Consider the following 14459-nt stretch of genomic DNA (forward strand, 5'->3'; position numbering starts at 1 on the left):
GGTAGAGAGACAACCAGGGACACAAGGCTGAGCAGAGAAGCTGTATTTCTTTATTCACGAGGCAACAGTTCAAAAAACTAATCTAATCACCACATAATTCTGTCCTCCAACTTTCTCCTCCGGTGGCAGTGTCAGGAACTCAGGAAGTATCTAGGGTAGGGGGTGGGGAGAAGCAAGAAGCACAAAAAGGCCAGGACTAAACCAAATCTCCCGGAGGCAGGGGGAGTGAGACCAAACCAATGTAACAGAATGACCATGTAAATAGACCACAACGTCAAGCAGTGTAACAGAAGAGATCTCAGAAGCAGAACTAGAAGCATACCAACAATTCCCCCTTTTCTTTTTAACTAATTGACTATAGTATCAGGAGTGTGGGGTGAACAGAAACTTATACGGTACAGGCATTTAAAAAAAAAAACTGGCACAAACATGGAGGAACAAGTAAGCGAGCAACAAGAACCAGTGTGATGCCAAGGGAAGGCCTGAGGGGGTCATTTCTTGCCTCTGTGGGCAAGGCTTTGTCAAGCTAAAGGACATTTTCTTGCCTCTGTGGGCTTCTCTTGCCTCGACGGGCGTTTCCTACCTCTGTGGGCATTACCTAGCATGGAGGGGGGTATGGCCTATAAAGTCCCAAGGCATCTGGCTGCAGTCAGTCTTTGAGAAACCCAGCAGCATAAAGGAAAGCTACTGTAGGGTTGTATACCAGTAAGTCCGATAGAAGTGCCAGTCCAAAGCAGATGTCCACTGAAGAATTGCTGGGGGGGGGGGGGTGTGAAACGTTGCATGAGGAAGGTCAGCTGCTGGAATTCTGCTTTTCTGTAGAGAACTTGATGGCTGCAATTTACTTTTGTATGAAACAAAACTTGTAGCAGGTTAAAAGTTTACCACAATTGATAACTCGATTATAATTGGTTTAAGTATCTTTATAAATTTGGAAGGTCTTTTTCATTTCATTTTAAGGCTCCTAACCAATCTAAGCACAATAAAATGTGGTAAGGCAAAGAACCACTGCTAGAGCCTCATGCATAAAAATCATTAGCATAACCATTGTGCAATCTATAGTTTCTAATTGAGAAGGTATTTGAGAGCTTTACATATCAATAACGTCCTTTTTTACCTTTATTAAACCCATACAAGATGGAGACACACCCTAGGTGTGCGCAGGATTTTTAGACCAACTTAGTTAAAATATATTGATTTTTAACTAATTTTTACCTCAGACTTTAAATGTAAGTTCATTTTACCTTTATGAGAATTATGTTGAAAACCTTTTTCATTTAACTTTGCCTGGTAAGAATGTAGCCTTAAATTTACATTTCTAACCTTAAAGTTCATGTTTACAAAACTTCAAACCCACACATAAACATGGTCTTCAATACACAAGGAGAAAAACTTTTGTTATGAAGACATGTCATTTTAAACACGAATCCAGATCTGCACTGTCCCAGCCGTTCGTGGGGTGCACCATCTGGTGGTGGCCTCCCGCACAGCTCCACTTCCAGGGATTGCAGGTTGCCATCACTGCACAGATCTTTGTGTATTCTAGCTCCTCTACCTTCAGAGCCGAGCTGGGGATCTCAGCCAGGGGGCCCAGTCCCGGCAGGGAGCCCGCGGTCTCTGGGTGGTCCGGGATCTGCCCAGACTTCATAGCAGGAGGGCAGGCAGGCCGGCTGTACAGAAGGCACGGGCTGAGGCACCCCAGTGCAGGGGCCAGGATGGGCTGCAGCTCTGCCCGCCATGCCCGCTTCCCTGCTCCCGGCAGCCAAGCAGTGTGGAGGGAGCCCACGCCCAATGTCCCACACCATGCGGCGGCGAGCCGGATCCTGCAGGCAAGTGCCGGGCGGAAACCAGAGTGTGGCCCAGAGCAAAATGTTCCAGAAACAGAGAAATAGTCTCATGAAGAAAGGGCAGAGGCCTTTGGAAACCTCTTCACAAGTAGAAAAGCAGCCCACAGTGGATAGGTAGCCAAACATCTTCACTTATCTGGGGGATGGGCCGGTCAGGTCCCACGTTGTGGTGCCATTATGTCAGTCAGCATTCACGGCTCCAGTATGCCAGGCTAGCTTCACAGTGGTAGAGAGACGACCAGGGCTGAGCAGAGAAGCTGTATTTCTTTATTCACGAGCCAACGGTTCAAAAAACTAATCTAATCTAATCACCACATAATTCTGTCCTCCATCTTTCTCCTCTGGTGGCAGCGTCAGGAACTCAGGAAGTATCTAGGGTAGAGGGTGGGGAGAAGCAAGAAGTGCGAAAAGGCCAGGACTAAACCAAATCTCCCGGAGGCAGGGGGAGTGAGACCAAACCAGTGTAACAGAAGACCATGTAAATAGACCACAACATCAAGCAATGTAACAGAAGAGATCTCAGAAGCAGAACTAGAAGCATACCAACAGCTGAACCTATAATATTTATTGCTTTATTTTCTATAATTTAATGAAAGAGAGGAGTGAGAATCACTAGAGCTCTGTTCCTCTATTCATGAAGTTCCAATCATATCTATGTGTGGTGCTTTCATGTGTTTCGGGGGCTAGAATCCTGTGCTTCATGACAGAGGGCAGGTGTTTTACCCACTAAGACACCTCTCTGACTCCTTGAAGAACATTATTTATTTTAAAATTTCTTTCTTTATTTTTTGATAGACACAGAAATTGAGAGGGGATGGAAAGAGAAACACCTGCAACATTGTTTCACAGTGTTAAGCTCCCCGACCCCTTGCAGGTGGGGACTGGAGGTTTGAACCCAACTCTTTGTGCACTATAATGTGCATGCTCTAACAGGTTTGCTACTGATGGACCACAAAGAGCATTATTTATAAAGAAAGTCCTAACCTAGTAACAAATCTGGGGTGTGTCTCTTTCTACTGGATTAATTGTGTGAGTGTGTGTGTGTGTGTGTGTGTGTTTTGTGTGATACATACATATATATACATCTACAGTTTTAGCTAATGAGGATATTTTTTTGTCAGGACTGAAATTTGGTAGTAAAAACTGGCTTAAGAAAATTGTATTACATAATATCTACATTCATGAGCATCATTTCTTATTTTATATTATGTATTGTCAAGGACATAGTTGGGCCTTTGTATGTTAATATGTAACATTGTTATGGAAGTCCAACTTTGAAAGAATCATTCAGATGCAGAAAATAATACGTTATTTTTCCTTTTAGGTCAAATGGCAGGTGATCATACAAGGCTGGAGTTTCATAACATAGAGACTGGAATTATTACAGAAAGACGGTATTTGTCTTCTGTGCCCTCCAACTTCATTGGACATCTGCAGAGTCTGACATTTAATGGAATGGCATATATTGACTTGTGTAAAAACGGTGACATTGATTATTGTGAGCTCAATGCCAGGTTTGGATTCAGGAACATCATAGCAGACCCTGTCACCTTCAAGACCAAATCGAGTTATGTTGCCTTAGCTACGTTGCAAGCCTACACTTCTATGCATCTTTTTTTCCAGTTCAAGACTACATCCCTAGATGGACTAATTCTGTATAACAGTGGGGATGGAAATGACTTTATTGTGGTTGAATTGGTTAAAGGGTGAGTATATAAAATTTTTTTTTAAATAATCAATCTCAAAAGAAAATTAAACAGAATGTACTGGTTTGTATGGTTGTGGATTGAGACAAGGAAGGTTGTTAGCACAAGTAAAAAGATATTTAGGGGCCGGGTGGTGGCATACCTGGTTGAGAGCACGTTATAATGTGCAAGGACCTGGGTTCGAGCCCCTGGTCCCCACCTGCAGGGGGAAAGCTTTGCAAGTGGTGAAGCTGTGCTTCAGGTGTCTCTCTCTGTCTCTCTCCCTCTCTATCACCCCCTTCGATTTCTGGCTGTCTCTATCCAATAAAATTTTTTTTAAAAAAAGATATTAAGTTACATGGGCATTTTATTGTTGGAAATCCCCTGATTTCTTGATGCCTATTACTTGATCTTGGAGACCCCTGCACTATAATGCCTGTTTACTTATTGATACATTGTCTATAATTCCATTTTTAATTATTGAAAGCTATGTATAGGACAAAGGACTGCCGACCACCTGCAGTCACTCATGTTACCCTCTGGCTATATAGTTCCTGTTCTCTGATGGGCAGTGGTGTATAACATAAGTTTGTGAGCAGTTGGGCCAACAGCTCCTCCACCACCAAGGCAAAAAAGGCTAAAGCTGTGTACTCTGACAACACTGCTGCCCATCACAAACTGGAACACATGATACAGACATAATGTATATCTACTGCATAGGCAGAGCTCTACATGAGTATATTCTGGAGGTCCAGCATTAGCTGTCCTAATTTATGTACCCTACAAAATGCTTTTGATGTTTCTCATTCCATGATCTGATGTAATACAGACTTTTGCTAATAAATACCACAAGAAAAGTCTGTTTCGGGGCATACTCAGTAAATCATACTGGTGTGGCCATTCTTTGGATTGCTCTTACACATGCCAGTAAGTGTCTGAGTTAATCTTTTCAATCCTGTGTAGAGTTGCAACCCAGGATACCAGCAGCAGACACATCTACCATATTCCATAAAGCTAATCGTGGTTCACTTGTCTTTAAAAATGATTTTTCCATATGTGGAATGCAAACAGTGTTGAGTTCTAGTTTAAGGTAGACATTCTATGAATCTTAACTTCAGGTGATGATGTCCTTTGTATGTACACTATACTGTGATTCTACAAAAGAATCCTACAAATTTATTGGCTAACTTTTGCTATATTGAATAACTAAATCAAGAGATCAGATTACTTAATATCACAAAATCCATTTAAATTGAAATCATAATTACTTGAATTTTGAAATAAATACTTTTCTGAAATATTCTTGGAGCTATGAGGAAAACTTTGTTTCTTTTAGTGATTTGGCAACTCACCCAGTGAAACTATTACATAATATTCAGTGAAACTATTAACTGTATACAGTGGACTGGATAATGCGTCAGACACTAATGTTTATTTCTTTTTAACATTGTTACTCATGTTCTATTAACCCCCTCCACACAACACACAAAACAGACAAGCCTAGGACACACACAAAAATATATGAAAAGCCCTCTGAAAAATTTCTCTCCAGGTGATTATCTGCAAATGTTCATAGGAATCATTAGAGATATTAGAAAAATGAATGGGGCAGATGATGACTATTTGAATAGTCTCTTGAAAGATGAGTATACATTTATTATTTAGAAATAGGCATCAGAAATTGAAGTGAAAGCAGGTGGAAGAAACCAAGAAGTGCTAATTCAATATAGTTGGCAAAGGAGCTAGGTAAGGACTGGTAGAAATAGTAATGGAGTAGTGAAGGGTATTATTCTTCTTCTAGATGCACAAAGTGGAATGTAGGAAGGAAGGAATTTAAAAATGATTTTCACTATTTCCTCTAGTAAAGCCAAGTAACAATCTTTGCTGAAACAGACTAATGTTCTTTTTCTTTTTGCTAATGGAGACTCTATACAGTGCACTCTAACTTTCATGATTTCTAACAAGAATGGAATGGCCTGAAAAACACCTCCATTTATAACTCAAGGCATGATGACACTTTACCATCTTTTCTTTCTTCCTAGGTACTTACATTACGTGTTTGATTTGGGAAATGGTGCTAACCTCATCAAAGGGAGCTCAAACAAACCTCTCAATGACAATCAGTGGCACAATGTGATGATATCAAGGGACACCAGCAATCTCCACACTGTAAAGATTGACACAAAAATCACAACACAGATCACTGCAGGAGCCAGAAACTTGGACCTCAAGAGTAAGTTCATACTGAGTCAGAGTCACAGACATAGCTTCTCATGGTCTCCACTCAGATTCTTTGCTATGGTGTGTGCATGTATGTGTATCTTCTCCAAGGATTGTCCAGAATTTTATTTCCAGAACATGATTAATAATACAACATATTGGTCTCTGTTCCTTCTTTAATGTGGCAGAAACATGCATTTTTTAATGGAAGCTCAAAACACGAAACACCTAAGAATGCATGCATGATTAAAATTGAATGAGTGAGAAAAATGAATTCTTAGTCTTGAAATTATAAAGAAAGATAGGCATTTGCAAATGTCTTTAGTCTTGATGGTTTTTTGGTAGTCAGAGTAACCAGATCCCTGAGGAGTTTCTTGGAGAATTTACTACTTTTTTTTCTTGACAAGGTTTTCTAGATAATTAGCAAGAGTCTCGTACCAGGAATCTCAGGTAGGATTATGCCTTCGTGTCTCCAACAGTGAATTCCAATCCCAAAACCCCAACAATGGGGATAATTCACCACCTATTTAAAAAAGTCTTAGAAAACTTTCCCCTTTATTGATACTTGACTTGTGAAGTTAGCAAACTACGTAGAGAATGTACTAGTGAAAACAGAAAATAAGTTTCCCTAAATGCTTCTTTGTGGTCTCCTTGTCAGGGAACATACCCATACATCCCATCTCATTTAGCATTACAACAAGACTTAGATAATTTATTATTTTGTTCTGAATATTAAGGAAGTCTGAACTTTTTAAAAATATGCTATGGGGAAAGGGAGTAGTTGTGGGGGCATAAACAAGGGACCTCACCTGTGACACTAGCACGGATAAACTACTTCTTAGGCTCAGCCCCTGCCCCCCCCCCCCCCGCCTTCTTTTTCATTTTCTTTCATCTTGGAGAGAGAAAGGGAAAGCAAGCATAAAGCAGAGGGACACAAAATAGAACTTCTTAGTGCCATCCATGGTACTCTCATGGGGTACAGTGGCTCAAACCTAGGCCTTCACACATGGAGTGCATGTTTTCTACGGGGTTAACTGTCTCTTGGCCCTGGCAATTTGAGCTCTGATTGGCTTACCCAGTGATGAAACAACTGCTGTAACAGAGCAAAGTATAACCCCAGTTGTAACATACATCCCTGCTTTTTTTTTTTAATTTTTTTTAAAATTTATTTTAAAAAGGAGACATTAACAAAACCATAGGATAAGAGGGGTACAACTCCGTACAATTCCCACCACCAGATCTCCCTATCCCATCCCCTCCCCTGATAGCTTTCCTATTCTTTATCCCTCTGGGAGTATGGACCCAAAGTCATTGTGGGATACAAAAGGTGGAAGGTCTGATTTCTGTAATTGCTTCCCCTCTGAACATGGGTGTTGACTGGTTGATCCATACTCTCAGCCTGCCTCTCTCTTTCCCTAGTGGAGGGGTTGGGGGGCTCTGGGGAAGCAGAGCTCCAAGGCACATTCGTGGAATTGTCTGTCCAAGGAAGTCTGGTCAGCATTATGCTGGCATCTGGAACCTGGTGGCTGAAAAGAGAGTTAACAGACAAAGCCAAACAAATTGTTGAACAATTATGGACCTAAAGGCTGGGATAGTACAGATGAAGTGTTGGGGGTTGGGGGGGGGGGGTCCTCCATTTTGTAGATAGCTAGTAGGCATATTTTAGTTATATTTCAAAGGGCCTATAACTATACTAGTTTTCTGTTTTTCCCTCTGAGCCTGAAATATGATATGCAGGTAGATCCAAGTTATTGTTTGAGGAGGTGATGTCATGGCTGGAAATGGGACAGAAAGCTGGATTAGGGAAGAGAGTAGCTTCCTAATATGGGGGAGGGATATAAATATTTTTGACTGTAAACCCCATCTATTTGATTTGGTCTGGGGCCCATATTCAGCTTAGGAGCCTATGTGACCTCTGCATCCCTGTAGATCTGAACTCATATTCTCTGGTCATCAGTAGGAACATTCCAAGCTGCCCCAATTTCAGGACGCATCTTAATCAGATGTAGCATAGAGTATGTTGTCCATCCTCCGTTCAGGAGATGGACCATTCTCTACCACTGTTGATCCAAGTTGAGGGCAAGGTCCTATGGGGGGATATCCCTGCTTCAAACCTCTGCATTGTTTTGATATTTGCTCAAGCTGCACAGAAATCACTTTTGCTTAGGAAGAGCTGTTCATTTATACTGATGGCACCTTCTCATTTGTTTTGAAAGGTAAATACCTATTGGAGTTGTGATACTATAAAGAGAAAAGCCACTGATCTCTTGTAGAGAAAAATATTCGTTCTAAATTGGGTGAAAGAAGAAAGAAAAGTGTCTCACTTTCTGTAATTGCAGATTGTACTTATAGTCATCTTTGTCCAACACATTAAATGTATAATAGTGGCCACCTCCCTCTTTTTTTCAGAATGGACATCTTAGTTGAAGGAGATCTTGTCTGTACAGACATATCTAATAGCTTATCTCAGAAATTACAGTGAAAAATCAAAGGAAAGGGGCCAGGTAGTGGTACACCTGATAGAGTGCAGACATTACACTGCTCAAGGACCCAGGTTCAAGCCCCTGGTCCCCACCTGCAGGGGGAAGGCTTCACAAATGGTGAAGCAGGGCTGCAGGTGTCTCTCTGTCTTCCCCCTCTCAATTTCTGGCTATCTCTATCCAATAAATATAGATAAAAAATTTAAAATAATTAAAAAATAATTTTTAAAAATCAAAGGAATTGCTATGTAGCAGGTTGGGTCTCTTTCTCTTTGATTCAAATGAATAAAGTTCTTTTTTTTTTTGCCTCCATGGTTATAGGTTATAGTTGGGGCTCAGTGCCTGCACTATGAATACACTGCATTTCTTTCCCTTTTGTTGCCCTTTTTATTGTTGTTGTTATTATTGTTGTTGTTGTTGCTGTCATTGTTGATGGATAGGACAGAGAGAAATTAAGAGAGGAGGGGAAGACAGAGGAGGAGAGAAAGACAGACACCTGCAGACATGCTTCACCATCTGTGAAGCCACCTCCCTTGCAGGTGGGGAGCTGGGAGCTGGTACTGGGATCCTTAAGCAAGTCCTTGGGCTTCACGCAATGTTTGCTTAACCCACTGGACTATTACCACCTGGCCCCCAGAGCTCATTTTTTTATTCCTACTTTGTGAGTGTTCCTGTTCTGCTATGTGTGCTCAGGTATTAATTTTCAAAGCAAAGCAGGCCAGATGTTGGCATGCCCAGTTAAGCACACATATTATCATCCTCAAGGACCTGGGTTCAAGCCCCCTCTCCCCACCTGCATGGGGGACACTTCATGAGTGTTGAAGCAGGTCTGCAGATGTCTTTCTACTCCCTCTCCCTCTCACTCCCCTCTCAGTTTCTCTATATCCTATTGAAAAAAAAACCCATAAAATAAAAATGAAAAATAAAAACAAGAAATTATTTTTTTTCTCAAAGGAGAAATTGTGACTTTGAAATTTAGTGTGCTGCCCAGGTCAGCTATCAAAGCTAAAGGAAATGACATCCTTCTTGTGTAAGGAGAGAACTCAGTCAGTGTAGTTAGCTTCACTAAGATTAGGTATGAAGTGACAGGGAAAAATGGCTAGAAAGGAAGTGGTTCATGGTTGAAGTATATGACATGCACAGAACTACACATCAAAGATAACAATCATTACCACTCAGTGGGTTATAGTTCATTAAACAACTGGAGCAAGGCTCCTGAGAAGTAAAACTTTGATTAGTCTTTATTTAAAGGAAAAAAAAAAGAGTCATAGTATATAACATCTTTCTGTTGGGAGTAAGAAGGAGAATTTTACAAATCTAAGAAGATTTCAGAGCTCATTTTTAAAAATTAAAATAATGATCCATGATTAAAAATCACTGTTAGTTGAATACAATACATTATGTAGTATCAATATATTAGATAATGGACTAGGATTGCTTTTGTACTTAAAATGTCAAGTCAGTGACCACTAGGTGGCTCATCAAGCAAAGTGTAAGTTTCTTAAATTTGAAGCCCCAGTTTCAATTCTATCCCAACACCAATATAAAAGAGTAAAGTGTTAGTCTCTCACTTTATAGTGGATCTTTAGATGTAAAGTAAATTTGCCAGGTGATAAAAGAAATTATATACAAACAACTCTTCTTTACTCTTTGGTGCTCCTGTGTAACCACAGACTTTTCAAAGCTATGCCAACATGTGAGAGCAATTCCATAAAATTAAAACACTCAGAATCTGTGAGCTTTTTAAACTAAGTGCATAATTCAGTGGCAACAATAACTCCAAAGAAGTTTTTTGTTTGTTGTTTTTTTATCGTGTATCATCAACTAGAGAGACTTTGACATGGAACTTTCATTGTCATCAACTTTTGATGTGTCGCTGGTCAGATGATAAGTAGGGTTGATGCTGAGCACTGGATGCAAGAAGAGTCAGAAGTACAGTTTCATAGAGGGGGTGGTTCCTGTAATGATAAACTTTGTCCAAAGAAGAAAACTGACTGCAGCATTCCTAGGGAGAGAATGAAATGTACTAGAGACGCAACAGGGCGTTAAAATTAATGTGGAGAAACCAAGAAGCGTAGCTGAAGAAGATTTGGGTGAAGCACAGGGAGTAAAGGTGTCTTTACTTACTTTTGTATTGTTTATTATTTAAAAAAATTTTATTAGGACAGAGAGGGAGAGAAATAGATAAAATTTGACTTTTTTTTTACTTTTGGCATAAATGCTTGATCTTTTTTTTCTTTTAGAGCCTCCCTCTCCTCTCCATCTCTCTGTCCTCCTTCCATACCTGCTTCCCTTTTTCCTTCCTTTCCTTTTTTATTTTTTTAAACTTTGTGAATCCCAGGCTGAAGTGACATGGATTGCTTCAGGACTATTGCAAAATATTTTTTCATGTTGCCATACCCCAAAGAGACACTAGAGGGCAACATAAGGCCACAAAACCATTATATGAGACTCAGAGGGGGAAATGTTCTCCATAGACTCCACTTGGGTGGGAAAGCAAAATTGCTTTGTTTTGGACCATCTACAAATCCACAGTTAGCCTTTATAAAAAAGCATGCTTTTGTTTGTGGCTCTATTTCATTATATAGACAGGACTTTGGTATAGAAATTTGAAAACCAGAGCCTGTATATTCCGTGCTCCACTTTGACTCCAGTGGGGATGGCTGGAAACAGGCAGGAGTCTAGTGATCTCTTTCTATGAAGAGGGATTCTGCACAGGTGACCTTGTTAAAATTATCTTTCCTGATGCTGCCTGCTTCTCAAGGGCATGTGTGTCTCTCCCTGCTGATACAGTTTTGCTTTCATCTCTATCTCCCAGCTGTTTGTGTTTTATTCCCTCTGGCTGTTATGTTCAAGCTGCAACATGTCATGAAAAGAGCAACATAAATTTGCTCTTTGGAATGATTTCCTACCGCAGCTGTATGTGCATTGTGGAATGTCTGGGTCCTGGGTCTTGCTTCTTTTAGAGAGGGAAAGAATAATTTCTCCTTAGATTCTTTCTTTGTTCCTATATTTGGCAAATTTATATGTTGTATGTGGCTGTATAGGGTAGCAGCTAATCTTTATTGACTTCCTACTATATAGTAAGTAGAGTCAAATGAAGTTATTTAGTTGTTGCTGCTACCTTGGGATCTGAATCGAGGTATGCCTTTTTATATTCATCAGTCTAGCCCAAAAACAGAGATAAAAAGAAAGGGAAATCTTTGACTACTTCCCCCTCCATCTCCTCACCACCACCACTGTCTTTCTAGAACACCTAAATGTGTCCTTCAGCAAACTGAGAATGATTTAATTGAGGGTGAATGTGGGGAATTGTGAAATAGATTCCTAGGTACAGAGGACACAGGCCCTCATGTGGTTTCTCTTGAAAGTGAATAATCCATCTCTTGACCACACCTGTTATAATAGTTCACCTGAGATAAAACTTTGCCCTTTCTTTGTTCTCTCTCTTTCTTTTACTCTATTTTCCTCGTTCCCCAAATATTTTGGGTACATTCTCTCTGTTTCTTCCTGTCTTGTCTTTCCCTTCCCACTACCATCCATCACCATTATCTGCCCCATTTTTCTCATATCCTTCTTTAAACCTTGAAATCTGCAACTTTTTTTTTTTTTTTTTTTTGGTCTTTGTGTGTGTGTGTATCTCTGGCTTTTTTTTTAAACTTCTTTACTGGGGAATTAATGCTTTACGTTCAACAGTAAATAAAATAGTTTGTACATGCATAACATTTCTCAGTTTTCCATATAACAATACAACCACTAGGTCTTCTGCCATCCTTCTTGGATTTTGGTCTTTTCTTAAACCAGCTGCCACAGAAAGTTCCACATAGGGCTTGTCTTCCAAAGACATCTAGTCTCTGAGCTCTATCTCTCAGGTACCTGTATTCCCCAATTCAGGCTGTAGCACTCATTCTTCCACTTGTTCTCTACCCTGTGATGGGTCTAGTTGATAAATCATTATTGTGGTACTTAAGGGATTCAGATTCTAGTGTAGTGTTCTGATCATGTGTAGACATGCCTGAACTTTGTATATTCAGCCCTTATGATTTCTCAAGTAACCTTCAGAAAAGAATCTAAGTTCAGTCGGCCTTAAAGCAGGAGAATAAATTGGAAATTGAGGCAAAGTCCTGCTGTCCTTAAACTATCTGTATTAGATTTTCTTTCTCTCATTTGTAAGGGAAAAAAATTTACTCACATTACTTTAATTAATGGGATTTTATTTTAATGGTCCATAAGGAAGTGAGAGAGGCAGTAATCCTTTTAGCTACTGAACAATGAGGACACACAGAGGATAAGGTCTTTGCTGTACTGGGGTCTCAAAAGCAGCCCTCTTAGGTGCTGCCTTAGGTACACATATCCACAGCTCCCTGATTCAGTATTCATCCACCAGCCACCTTTCTAGTCTGTCTACTCTGACTTTGGTAATACTGCTCGCCCAGGTTCTCTGCTTCCTGTCATCTCTTGTGATGGTCTAAGGCTTGGGAGAGCTGCTTTGGAGGTGATCATTATAATACAGAGCAGCAACAGTCAGTCTCTGGTTTCATACAAGTTAGACTTGCCACTTTTGTTCTCTACTCCCCCCCCCCACTCCACCCCATACACACAAGAATTGAGAGACAATTGGAGATTAAAAAAAAAAAAACAAAAACCTTTGTCACTCTTCCTGATGACTCCACTGAGTTCAAAGACTGTGAAACCCAGCTTCAATCTGTTCTCTTTACTATAATGCCTTTGTCACTTTGTTTTAATTCCACTCTCACCCCCATTTCCTTCCCACTTCCCAGTTTTCTTGGACCCACTGTCAAACATTTGGCTTCAAAGTTCTCCCTTCTGCTTCCCTCCCTTGGATCAGTTTGCATGATTACAGCAGAGTTTATGTTCCCTGCCAACAGCTCTTTCCTTATTTATTATTTTTTATAGTTGCTTTACCTATTATACTTGTTTTGGAATATCTTCTATACTGCACATTTTTCTGCATTTATTTATTTTAATACCTTTCCAACTGGATTATTTGCAGTTTTCCTCAGCAGTAGGATCAGAGGAACTTCGAGCTAGTAGTGATGCTTGAAGCAATCTGATCTGACCATTTTATTTTTTACAAATGGAAGAAATGTTCTTAGGAAACAATGAGTATCACAGTTATGCATCTATATCTAGTCTTCTAATTTCCATTTTAATATTTTTCACAATAGACCAGGAATGGCTGCTTCTGTTTGCTCACACTAGTCTCTAGTGACTGCTTGTGACAGCCTAAAGCAACATGCCTAAAACTTGTAGAGAATGTTTGTATAGTGGGCCACAGGTGCAAGGAGACTGGCAGCTTGTGGATCATCTAGGTTTTTTATTTTCTTTTGGTGAAAATTTAATAGTCTTCTTCTATTTGCAGTTGTGCTGGGCCAGGTGATACATATGCTTAAAGTCCCAGTGCTGGTTTCTGCTTATCCAGGGCATTGACTGAACACTAACAAAGACAGACTTTGGTTTGAATTTGCAAAGTTTGAATAGCTGCAAGGAAATCAGACATCAGAAGTCGCTTTTCTCAGGCTTCTCACAACAAAGTATGGGTTCCTGGAAATCAGCATATGGTGCTCAAATGTTTATTGGACAATGTGCTAGATTCCCATGTCTCAGTGGGATGGTGATTAGAGAAAATGAGCCCTTCAAAATGTTAACAATTATTCTGTAGAAAAGGAAGTGCATACAGGTGCTCAGGGTTGTATTCTTAAGGAACAGGTCACATAATCTCAATGTTGTCCTAGGTGGATCTTTGGTGCTCTTTCTTATGTTACCTGTGTCTTTAGGCAAGGTCTATCACTACTAGGTTGTGGGTGTCCTGAAGCCAATAATCAGTGTTATGCCTGGAAGCTTCCCCATACCAGTGAGTGACTGTCAGACACCAGCATCATGCCTGTGACTTTAGTTCAGTTATGACATTATCTGTTGGAGATAATCTCAGGTTCTGTATAAGTACCGCGTGCTAACTGACTGTGTCACTGGAGCGCCAATCTCAGGTTCTATAGGTTAAGGATTCATATCCCAAGACCACCTGTTATATTTCTTGTGCCTGCTGCAAGCATCAGGCAAGTCAGTGTTTCTGACCAACTGATTATATTAGAGATCTCAAAGACCTCCTTCTCAGCCTTCAGGTGGCACCCTAAGTGCAGATAGCTATTTGTGCTTCTAACTAACTGGCTATAAATCAATTTGATTAAATTTTCTATTTATCTAAA

At 40.2% G+C, this 14459-nt stretch overlaps 1 protein-coding gene across 34 annotated transcripts in view; it reads left to right on the forward strand.

Annotated features, from left to right (window-relative positions):
• Positions 1–14459, forward strand: part of NRXN1 (neurexin 1) — a 1383669-nt gene that overhangs the window by 637224 nt on the left and 731986 nt on the right. For all 34 annotated transcript variants that reach the window (XM_060187660.1, XM_060187677.1, XM_060187662.1 and 31 more), the window contains 2 exons: positions 3172–3553; positions 5575–5765. In XM_060187660.1, coding sequence (XP_060043643.1) covers positions 3172–3553; positions 5575–5765 — 573 coding nt within the window. The remainder of the gene's footprint in view (positions 1–3171; positions 3554–5574; positions 5766–14459) is intronic.

This window comes from Erinaceus europaeus, chromosome 3 (genome assembly GCF_950295315.1).
Source record: "Erinaceus europaeus chromosome 3, mEriEur2.1, whole genome shotgun sequence".
Lineage (NCBI taxonomy): Eukaryota > Metazoa > Chordata > Mammalia > Eulipotyphla > Erinaceidae > Erinaceus > Erinaceus europaeus.